Raw genomic sequence first — 12,392 nt, forward strand, 5'->3', positions numbered from 1 at the left:
ACTCCAATAAATCAAGACACCTGGACTGCCATGAAGGAAGGTTATCTGGGAAAGCCTAAATAAGTAGAAAGTCAATTGGGGACCGACTGCAACATCACTTAAAATCCTGAAATTAACCCCTCTGGTGGACTGAACCCAATCCATATTGTGCTAATGGAATGCCATTATGAGGAAAACCAACGCTCAGAGAGGGGCAGGACTAGACAACCCACCTGCAGGACTAGACTGAAACTTGGGAGTGGAGAAGAGGAAGTGCCTATAGAAAAAGGAAGCCATGTGTGACCTAGCCATCAAAACAAGCAATCCAATTAGGAAGGAGAAAAAACAGGAGTGCAAACAATCCCTCCCGGAACCTTTCAACACCAGGACACACTGCCTCAAGTTGGAATGACCATCAGCAGCAGTCAAGGAGATGAGCAATGGATAGGGTAAAAATACAATCTATGCTCAAAAGCAATCTATGCATTAGGTCTTAAGCCCCAGCATATATTTTGATGTAAACATTAAATGCCTACTGTATTCACAGCATTCTGCAAGATTCTGAAAGAGAGGCGATATGAAGCTGAGAAAATCATTTCCGCTCCGGCCCCCAGTGGAGTTTAGGCTTCATAATGGAAAGCAGGCTGGACATCAATAAACAGTACAGGATGATACAGAGAAGGGAAAGACTATGTGTATGGAAATCTCTGGCCTAAAGGAGCTTTCAAGAACCAGGGCAAAAAAGACTGTTACCTCCGCACAACAGCTATGGTAAATGGTCACAGGATAGTAAATATGATGGTGCTGTCAGCTCTGGAAACAACAGAGAATTACTGCAGCTCACAGGACTAAAAAGAGACAAGAAATATGAACACACCAGCACTTGGAAGATTTAGATAAACTGAAAATACAGAACTGTGTAATAGTGATGATTAAATGAAGAGAGAAGAAAGAGAAGAAGATGGATTGAAAGAGGTAAATGCATATGGTTCGGGGAAGGATTAAGCGCCAGGCCCCATGAGATTGTTAAAATCCCACAAAAATTATTGGAAGGGGATAGGCAAAATCATGAGAAAGGGGATACATTAACTAAAGGAAACAAAAGAAAATATAATTTGTAATAGGGAGAAGAAAGTAAATCAAAGGGAAATAGATAGGCAATTGCTGTCTTTTCCCAGCTATAATTCACTTACAAAGATCAGTGGAATGTATATTTTAAGGAACCCTGCTATCTACCCAGATACCAAATGTCTTGACCTCACAAAAAGTCAGGCTTGCCCCCCAGTGCCCTCCCCAGCAGAGGAACAGAAATTAATCTTTTAAAAATGACAGAGTACGTACATCCTGAATCTTAAATAGATGAGCTAAGACCCACCCACAGTCTCCGAATGGTAATTTTTTTCAGTCCTCTAACAAAGGAGGTTTCGAGTGTTCTTCTCAAAAATGCCCAGATCAAACAAATCGGAAACCGGTACAGAAGGCCTCTGCCAGCGCTCTGACATATTCTGCGTCTTTTGATCACATTGCTGCAGTCCCCAAGTCTCTCCATTGGAAACCGGTGAAATGCTATATCCATTTCAAAGAGCTTTTGCTTTTCTCCAAGGTCCTTAATGCCAAGCTGGAGTCCCGCTCTAATTTGCTATTTGCCTTATGCTCCCAGTCCCAAGCACGAGATCACAGGCAGTGGGTTTATTGGTTTGCCCTGGCTTCACTTAGGGACTGCAGCCCCACAGCTCTCTGCTGGTATGCATGTCAGTAGCAGCGTCGTCTGCTTTAGGGTCCAGAGGGACCAGTCATCTTGCTTTCAGAAACCTCAACTGAAGGGAATAGGTTGAGAACCGCTTTTAATCGTGTCTAAATGGCAAAGCACCCTGGGGCCCTATATAACAAACGGAGTTATTAGCACCCGAAACTGCCTGCCTCTGAGAAAAAGCCCTTCGGAATCCCAGGGCATCACTAACAGGCCTACCTACGGCTTGTCTGCCATGACTGCCTACAGAGGAGAGACCTTGTGGGGTAGGGCCTGAGAAACAAACACCTCCCAAGAAAGGCAGCAAGGACACTGGGAGATTAGGCAGATTACAGCTTGAACAAAACTGATCCTCCGGTGCCCACATCTGAATATTTAGAGGCCTGCCATGGAAGAACGTTTATGTGTTTGTGTTAAGTTCCACAGGGAGGAGGGTGAAAGACAGGGTGATGGAATCAAATAGAAGCTGAAAGCATGGGGCTGCGAGGTCAGGGGAAAGGCTCCACCTTCAGGTTTCCAGACTTCCCAGAGGCCTAAGCTGAAGGCGTGTGTGGGTTAGACAGGGAGCGTGGTGGTGGGGATGGAGAAAAGGAGGAGGGTGGGGGGAGGAATAGAGAGGATCTATGGATAGAGGAGTTTGAGGAAGAAGGCCCTGTAGCTGAAAGCAAACTTTCTACACTTAACACCAAGGGGTTGGGTAAATTCTGTACCTTTTTCAAGGTAAATTCCAGCTCTATATCTTTGCCCACTACAATGGCACTGCACAGGCTGAACTCGCTTCATGGGAGAGTAAGTCAGCCCCTCCATCAGATGCCAGAGGGGCTATATACCCTTTGTCATTAACACTCCCAAGTGTGACATGAAGCCATGGCAGCCCTAAAGACTAGAAGCACTAGGTTTTCCAGTCTCAAATCAAAGCCAAATGCTCTCTGGGAAGTTCTGAGATTGCACAATGTGGTGTCTCCTCTAAGGCAGTAGCTCAGAAAACCCACAGCCTTTCTCCAACACTTAGCACTTGTTTCTTTGTGGCAAATAACTGCCTCAAACAAACTACAGTATACCTTTATCCTCAGGGTTTCAGGTCCTCAGGAACATCACACGTCAGTGTCCAAAATGGCACTCAGCCTGAAGGAATTAAGATCTCCAAGGAATTGCCACTGGATTCACCCTGAATAATCCAGAAGCATGATACCACAGAAACAGAATCAACAGCATCAGACATCCGACTGTAATCTTTGAGGGAAGTATTACACATCTTTGCTTTTAACTCTGTCACACTTCCCAGCAACAAATCCAGCTCTAACCAAAATCTGAGAGTAATGGCTACCCATGAATTCCTAGATATTATTGGAAAGCAGCTGCCTAGGATGAAAACAGCTCCTTTGATCATGCTGTTTTGTCCAGAGCCCTTCCTCTGGCTGCATTACAAAGTAACCAAAAAAGAGGAGTGGAAGTATACAGTTAGCCTTGGGCAAAACCACCTTGCCTTCATGTATAATTTAAGAGAAAAGAACTTGTCTCTGTGTTCAAAAAAGGAAAATCCAATTTGCCCAACTATCCCCACAATGTAGAAATGTCTCAGAAGATCTACATAAGTTGATGACAGGTCATTAGAGTTTTTAGGGTTTGGGGAAGATAAACATTAGAGGAACCTCCCCTTCCTTACTTGAAGGGCAAACCCCATGGGGTCGTCATCTGAGAGCTTGTAGGGAGGCCTAGGCCGCAGCAGGAGTCAAACCCGCCATCTGCCTGCCCTTGAGGAAGCTCAGGCAAAGACTTTCCCTTCCCTCTTCCCCTACTCCTCCAGTTCCTGAACCTGCAACCTTCTCCCACTCTGCTTCAACACCAGAAACCGTCAGATTAGTGGTTTCCCTGTTTCGAAGTCAATGATCTCCAGAAGCAGAAGAAAATCTCTCTGTGTCTCACCCAAGGCCCTCCACAGTCCATTCGTCATCTCCAAACAATCCTCAAGCACCCCACATTTCTGTAGCTACCAGACCATTCCAATTCCTGAAATACACCCAACATTTTCACCGGAGAGTAATTAGCCCTGTTCTAACTACGACAGCCACATATTCTTGTGCACAAGGGCACTGGCCAAGGGGACAGAGGCTGAATGGGAGCTGAAATGCAGCCACCATTCTGCTTGCCAAGCCACGTGCCCTGACAAGAGGCTGCCTGGAAGAAGGGGATTCCCTCTCTAATTTGCACAAGGGAGCCACATGAGCTAACAGAGGCCCCAGCCCCAACATCTATGCCTTGGGTACTTGACTGGACTCCCCCTGTAGTTACAAGAATGGTTTTTAATATTCTTTACTATATACCAACCAAAGACTCCAAGGAGAAGCTTGCTTTCCCAGTCATTACATACATATAGTTACGGCCTCACTGGGATTCCCAAGTGATTTTTATTCCTACACCCATATTGTGGATCTCTGATAACTGGTAAGCAGAGAGCAGAGTTCTGGGGAATTCTTTAAGTAGAAAGGCAAACACTCTGAATCCTCCTGTATAAAGACTGCAAAAGCAACATCCCAAGTTCTCCTTCAGTACTCCATTCACCCCCAGGCCCTTGGTCAACTGGGGCTTAGCAAAACAAAGCTGAGAACTCCTTCCTGCAGATGAGTTTTCATCTAGCATGATCTTCTCTTATAAATGCAAATTACTTTCATGTTTTGTAAATGCAAGCCACCAACGCAAGAGTACTCAAATCCAAACATGCCATTCCCTAGTTTAAAATTCCTCACACAAAAATCTAAAAGTATGGCACACATTTTCAGCATGTGGCCCCTGTTCTAACTCCCAAGACCATCTCTTACTACTCCCTAGCATTAACTACCCTCTATTCCAGTCATACAAAATACCCCAAGAGTCTCTCTCTTTAAAAGTATCCTGAGATATTCACAGGACATGCGTGATCTGGCCCTGCCTACATCATACCACTAACGCACTATCCACAGTGGCCATCCATTCCCTCTTCCCAAATTCACCCAACTCGTCATTACTGCTGTCTCAGTCAGAAACTGTCTTCTCCCCACATTTTACCTAGCTCAGTCCTAGTCACCCCGAGGCTTTACATGTCACTTCCTCCGAGAAGCCTTTCCAGATTATACATTCTTATAAACTCTAAACTTTTCTTTCATAAGACTTCAAATAAATGAAATTACTCATGTATTTCCCCTACTAGGTTCTAAAGTTCCATGAGGATGATTCCATGAAAGTTTATTGCCTGCTGCATCCCCAGCATAGTATCTGGTGCAAAGTAGATACCCAGTAAATACTTATCAATGATGACAAACCCAAACCCATTCATGTTAATTTCTAAACCTATCCTGTCCATTACAGAAGTCACCACCAACAGGAGGCTGTTGAGCTCCAGAAATACACTAGAACAAACTGAAATGTGTATAAAACATACACCAGATTTCAAAGACTTAGTAAAAATCAAATTAAGTAAAACATCTCGTTTACTTTTTACATTCATTAAATGTTGAAATGAGGGGCACCTGGGTGGCTCAGGAGGTTGAGCATCTAATTCTTGATTTTGGTTTAGATCATGATCTCAGGGTTGTGAGATTGAGCCCTGCTTCAGGCTCCGTGCTCAGTGGGGAGTTAGCTTGAGATTCTCTCCCTCTCCCCCTCTCCCTGCCTATGCTGGCGCACACGTGGGCATACTCACTCTCTAAAATAAATAAATCTTTTTTTAAAAATGTTGAAATGATACTGTTTGGGATATATTAGGTAAAATATAATGTATTAAAATTGATGTTTTTAATATAACTACTAGGCAATTTTCAATAACAAATATAGCTCATATTTGTGGCTTGCATTATAGACCTATGGAGCATTGCTGGTCTAGGAGTGCCCTTTCTTCCATCTGCCAGCTTCTCATCAGTGAACACTCAAGAGGTATGCTAGTTGCTCCTAGGGAGACTTCCCTGAGTGCCCACTGTAACTGGGTTCTTCACGGCACCCTCCACCATTGTGCTCAAAGTACATTATGTTAACTTAGTTCTTATGTGACTGCCTCATTAAAATCTTTCAAAGGAATTTAAGAAATAAGAAAAATCATGACTCCCTTCACCTAAGCCATATATTATAGACTCTTGCAGCTGAGCCTTACTTCAAACTTTCTTAAAATGGAGTAAGATCTCAGAAGTGAACAGAAGTTAAAAATAAAATAAAAAAATAGATGACTTACCTTGGTAAAGAACAAGGAATTCCATAAACAGGATCCTGCCTAAACTAGGGAATATATTCCAACAATTTCCCATTATCTACTAGGCTAGGGGAAAAATCCATCCATCACCCCTTGAGGAGTTCCAAAGGGTCCTGAAAAACTAAAAATTCTCAGCAGTAGTTCCTACTCCTCCTGAAAACCTGCTATTCACCCTACCTAAGCGACAGCACCCCCACCCTCCCTAAAAACTGCTTGAAATTCAGCTACATAGTCTACATTAACATAATGCTTTGGCCAATGATGCAGGCACAAAAATTAACGTTCAAGAATTTCAAAGTTGTGGTTGCTGTGGGAACCTTAATTCCAACTGCATGGCACAGATGCGAATCGTGGAGTACTCCCAATACTGATAAAATTGGAGATGTCTATTTACTCTGTGCAATGAGGCACAGCTACAGTTACTGAGAGAACCTTATTTTGGCATTTCTAGGCTTTCATGCATTTAAATTCTCAACCTTACCACAATACCATTTGCCGCATTAAACTGCCTCGGGGCAGGGGGGAGGGGGGGGCGGCGGCGTAGAGAATGAACTGATTGGCCAGACATTCAAAGAATCCATCCTGTATATGTTTCTTATGCACGATCTGATTCAAAAGACAATCATGATATTTTTACTTTACTCTTATGGGCTGTCTGTAAACTCTCATGCAAATGGAAACAGGGCATGAATTTCAACTTGTAAATGCACCAAGACATGTGTACGTGCAAAACATCAGAAAAGCAAATTTCCTGTCTTTAGAACTACAAAAGGGATAAATTAAAGCACAGAGCACTAATGTCAACCACGCTGTGCTTAATTTCTGAAAACTAGCCAAACACCTGCGTGTGACACCGGCTCTCACAGTGGACCCAGTTCTATAACCAGTTCCACACTGTAATGATCCGAGGGTAAAAAATAAGAGTTGGAAAGAGGTCTTTGTAAAAACAAGATAGAACCAAACAAACAAAGTCAAGAAAAACTTCAATCCCTATCTCCAACCTCTCATAACAATGGAAAGAAAAGGCCCACAAAATGTAAAACAAAACTGCCTGCAAACTACCAACTCCCATAGTTTTCATCCTAAGCATTTCTCAAAAATGACATACCCCAATCATACATACTGGTTAGGCAAGCACCTTTGCTGCCAAAAGATCCAACAACTAGCTCAAAAACGGGGTAACTAATAATTACAGTTACCACTTGCAACAGATTAAACAAGTGGCCCCAGAGTATATGTATAACAAGATTCATTTCTTCCTTGAACAAAACATACGGAACTGGCCTTATAAAACGACCAGGCCTTATAATCATGCACGTGAGATACAGATACTTCTCCTCTCCTTACTCTCAGAGAAGTAAAATCTTGTTAATAAATAAAACTTAACCATTGCTCTTAACCACTGCCCACCCATCCCCACCCTAACTCCTCTCAAACCCCTTAGGGAGGAATGCCAGCAACGCCCGCCTAAAACAAAGCAGAGCAGTGAGTGTGGTTCAGGAGAAACTGACACCTGCCCAACGACAGCCAGGATGCAGACATTAGGAAACAATACTCTGGAGATTTAAAATACTGTCTTTTAGCATTCTCACACATATGTACCATGTTTAAGTATTCTCTGGCATCTTCCCTTTGGTTTTTGAAAAGAGGCTCCACTGCCTCTCTATTCTCACCTGCGTGTTCTCCCCTTCCAGCCTCGGTGGTCGGATACTGGACAGGTGGATGGTCTTGTAGTCACCAGAGTTCAGTTTCACGACAATGGCATCTGCATTCAGCACCTGCATCACCTGTGGGCAAAAGGCAAAAACGCTTAAACCTGCTCCAATGGGCCAGATCTCACAGCACACATGGTAAGGAGCAAGGCCCACCACAGTCATAGGAAGAAAAGTCAGTAGCCATTTGGGGGTAGATCCAATATCATCCTTCATAGTGCAATGATGTTGGAGAAAACAATGCTATAATTATCAGTCCCCAAAGACCTTATTATGATTTCTCAATGAAGCAGAATCTATATCATTCATAAAAATTATCTTTTTTATCTTTTGCCCTGACCAAAACTTGCAGTTAACTACAAAGCTTACTGGAAATCTAGTCTCTGTGTTATTCAAGATATTCCTTGAAACAGGTTCTAAACTAATATCAAATCTGTATCTCAATGTGAATCTAGGAGAAGAGGCAAGGGCTGGATTAGAAGATATCAGCACTAGATAAGAACCAAAACAGGATGCTCCAAAAGAGAGCAGAAAAATCAAAGACAAGTGAAAGGCAAAAAGAATTGTCTTCACAGTGTGGGAAAGGAGAGGCTCACCTGTTAATCTCAGGGCAGAAACATTAAATTGCTAAGATACTACTTCCAACTACTCGGAAAGCCAACTTTTCAGAGCACTACTATGGGCAACTTTGGTTTTTTTTTTTGGTTTTTTTTTTTGTTTTTTATTTATTTGAGAGAGAGAGAATGAGAGACAGAGAGCACGAGAGGGAAGAGGGCAGAGGGAGAAGCAGACACCCTGCTGAGCAGGGAGCCCGATGCGGGACTCGATCCCGGGACTCCAGGATCATGACCTGAGCCGAAGGCAGTCGCTTAACCAACTGAGCCACCCAGGCGCCCCTAAAAGATTTTATTTATTTATTTGAGAGAGAAAGAATGAGAGACAGAGAGCACAAGAGGGAAGAGGGCAGAGGGAGAAGCAGACGCCCTGCTGAGCAGGGAGCCCAATGCGGGACTCGATCCCGGGACTCCAGGATCATGACCTGAGCCGAAGGCAGTCGCTTAACCAACTGAGCCACCCAGGCGCCCCTAAAAGATTTTATTTATTTATTTGAGAGAGAAAGAATGAGAGACAGAGAGCATGAGAGGGAAGAGGATCAGAGGGAGAAGCAGACGCCCTGCTGAGCAGGGAGCCCGATGCGGGACTCGATCCCGGGACTCCAGGATCATGACCTGAGCCGAAGGCAGTCGCTTAACCAACTGAGCCACCCAGGCGCCCTAGGCAACTTTGTTTTAAACCCCCATACCGGTAGCATCGGGACCCACTCTCAGCTGAAGAAGATTAACTTCCACTCTTGGGTAACCTACAAGGGTATCTATTCAAAGGGCAAAAGCACAAATATTCCTCTCTGGAGGTTATCAGAACATTCCACCAATGTGTACAGAATGAAATTGCACTGAAACCAGCCTAGGACCACATCAGGGTTATAACTAGAACCTATAATTCAGCTAGCAGTCTACAATTCATTCGATTATATTCAGAGCCTGTTGTTACAAGGCTGTTTGGGTTTTTTGGGTTTTGGTGTTGTTGTGTTTTTTTTTTTTAAACAAGTAATACTTTTCTACAAGGTAGCTATTGACTACAAATCACTGTCACCATCCACTTCGTCTGCAGAATCAAAACTAACTCTTCCAGGCTTCAATCAGGCCCCATCAGGAGCCAACAGGCAGCTGAACAAACTACAGGGTCAGTTGCCACAGTGAGGGCAGACTCGCAAAATTTCCCTTCTCTTTCATGTGAGAAACAAAAGGAGCTAGACTCTCCTTTGCTATGGTGGATATCACACTGATAAGTATCCTAAAAGAGCCCTCACTAACTATTCTCTGGAAGGCTTCACATCTTTTAAAACAGAATACACCCATTTACTTGCAGACTCTTCCAAAAATGGCTATTCTCTACCTTTTCCAAAGAATCAGCCAACCACACACCAAGAAGAGTAAAGACTGATTGAAGAGATAATATGAAGGAAGGGCAAAAACCAAAAGCAAGTGAAAAATTATACATGACAGGAAATAGCAGGAAAAAAGTGCCATCACACAGAGTGAATGGAAAAAGAAAGAGGACAGTTAGAATCAAGCTGTAATCCATGGAAGGCTGACTATATGCCTGGCAGATGTGAAGACATCCCTGGGTTTTACCACCACAAGTAATGGGAATCAAGTGTAGGGAAAAACAGGCCAGTGATCAGAAGAGTAATGAAAGGTCTGAGCGGGGCACCTGGGTGGCTCAGTCGTCAAGCACCTGCCTTCGGCTCAGGTCATGATCCCAGGGTCCTGGGATCGAGCCCCACATCAGGCTCCCTGCCCCGCGGGAAGCCTGCTTCTCCTTCTCTCACTCCCCCTGCTTGTGTTCCCTCTCTCGCTGTCTCTCTCTCTCTGTCAAATAAATAAAGTCTTTAAAAATAAATAAATAAATAAACAAATAAATAAAAAAGAAAGGTCTGAGAAAGAACGGTGTAGATAAGGAGAGCGGGTATTTTTAATTTTCAAATATGTAAGATTAACCTGCAGACCTCAACATGGCAAAAGACCAGTCTCAAATAGCCACTGCCATTCTGCTTTAACCTTTTTGACAGATCTGAGAATCGCAAAAGCTAAACACTAAAACCCAGACAGCCAGAACCCAAAACTCACCTGGCCAGAAAAAAATTAGTGAAGTCCAAGGGCAATCAAAAGCATGATCTGTGGTCACATGAGGACAACAAGGGATGGTTACCTGGGTATGGGTGGTAAGAAAAGTCTACTGGACCCTCCAAAGCAAAGAATAATCACACAGAACTTAAAAACAGTCCAGAAGATATAACCAAAACTACAGATTCACCAACTGAAAGAAAAAGAGTACATCTTGTTCCCATTACCATCTAGACACATTAATGCCAAGCAAAAATGGCCATCACAATGGAATCTTCCTCCCAACTCCCTAAAGATACCAACAGTGGTTTGGACAACTGAACAAAAGAGAAAGACCAAAGCTAATAATTTCTCTATCCTTCAAAATTCCACATTTGGGTAAAAAGAGAAGTATCATAAAATGGATGACAAAACTTTCGTGGAGTGCAGTATCCATGATACAGGCTATTCTGCTATCCTATCTTCCAACCAAGGAGAAGGAAAATTCCACAAAGCCACACCAAGCAAAACAGCTACTACAGCAAATCAATACTGCTCTTCCCTCAAAGCACAAGACCATCATCTCGAATGTACACACCTCCCAGTATTTCCGAAATCTCAATGATGGACAGAGCTATGCATTCCTCTCACACCAAAACTAACTATTATTCAATTATCAAGTGCCAAAAACATAGAGAAAATCCCATAATCAAGACATGAGAAATACCCAGACATTCTCCACTCCCTCATCACGCTCAGAGAAGAATAAAACCAGGGAAAGCATCGTAGTGCTCACACCTTCACCCCGACTATAGAATGCGAAGATCTGAGCATACCCCTGTGACAAGTTACTGGCATTCGTCACCCCTTAGAATGTGTTAGCAGCGGCAGCAAATGGATTCTTAGAGCTGTAAATTTCAGGCCTCAGCAGCAGACTCTCTGCTCGGCATCTCCCTGATTAGAAACCTCCTCTTCAGGAACTGCACACTCTGATGCTGGCAACCTAACGAGGCTCAGCTTTCTGAGGAAGTGGTGTATGGTGAGTGCGTGTGTGTGTGTGTCAATGTGTGTATGTAAGTGGGGTTTATGACTTTTTATTCCTCTTTAAATTGTGTCATTAATGGGGGTGCCTGGGTGGCTTAGTCGGTTAAGCGACTGCCTTCGGCTCAGGTCACGATCCCGGGTCCTGGGATCGAGTCCCGCATTGGGCCCCCTGCTGGGCGGGAAGCCTGCTTCTCCCTCTCCCACTCCCCCTGCTTGTGTTCCCTCTCTCGCTGTGTCTCTCTCTGTCAAATAAATAAATAAAATCTTTAAAAATAAAAATAAAAAAAAAAAATAGTGTCATTACTGTCCAGAGAACAAGCAGCTCCTGAGCAGAGGCAGAGAAGTAATAAAATAGTGGTTATAGTCACATACTGTGCAATAAGTAAAATGCAGAGTGGATTACTGTTCAAAGCCTGCTCTCAGCACCGTTGCAGACCACATTTATAAGCGTGATATTTCTTACGGTGCTTTCACCAGGATAAGTCTATGTATGCCCACGTCACCCACTCTCTCCACATGCTAACAGATCTCTAATTACTCCACCCCTATACAGACCTATCATACCACATACTCCGAGGGATAACCTAAGGGACAGCAAAAGTTACTAGCTGGACTCACAATACAAGCCCTAAATCCAATTTCTCCATTTCTTGAAGCCCAACTGTAAAAGGAAAAATGAGTGGCTTAATGATGATGAGTGTAGGCTAAGGGCTGCCACAAGTCAAGAGTACTACAGAGTTCTGTCAGGGGCAAGGGACATCCATTCCCATTTCTGGCCTGCTGCCACACTCCCCATCTGCAGAGCCTGTCCACAGTGCTCACTGGGAGGCCAAGGGCTGCTACCGTTCAGCTTCCTAAATCCCTGCAGCATATATATAATGAGCAATAAGAGCCAACAACAGTTTCCTGAGCTACAGAAATACTCAGAATAGCTCCCCAGATGCAACTACCAATACTCGCAAAGCTGCCTAAATTATCAGTGCTGGACAAAAATAAAAGGACCATCAGCACACACGGGGCTT

At 43.6% G+C, this 12,392-nt stretch overlaps 1 protein-coding gene across 2 annotated transcripts in view; it reads right to left on the bottom strand.

Annotated features, from left to right (window-relative positions):
- SND1 (staphylococcal nuclease and tudor domain containing 1) overlaps positions 1–12,392 on the bottom strand; it is a 407,418-nt gene that overhangs the window by 338,493 nt on the left and 56,533 nt on the right. For both annotated transcript variants that reach the window (XR_010406399.1, XM_064574988.1), the window contains exon 10: positions 7,622–7,735. Coding sequence is in view for 1 of the 2 variants with exons in the window: in XM_064574988.1 (XP_064431058.1) it covers positions 7,622–7,735 (114 nt within the window). In the remaining variant the exon portion in view is untranslated. The remainder of the gene's footprint in view (positions 1–7,621; positions 7,736–12,392) is intronic.

The sequence above is a fragment of the Mirounga angustirostris genome, unplaced genomic scaffold (assembly GCF_029215605.1).
Source record: "Mirounga angustirostris isolate CCGP_5_RB_7025 unplaced genomic scaffold, mMirAng1.0.hap1 SCAF_12, whole genome shotgun sequence".
Classification (NCBI taxonomy): domain Eukaryota; kingdom Metazoa; phylum Chordata; class Mammalia; order Carnivora; family Phocidae; genus Mirounga; species Mirounga angustirostris.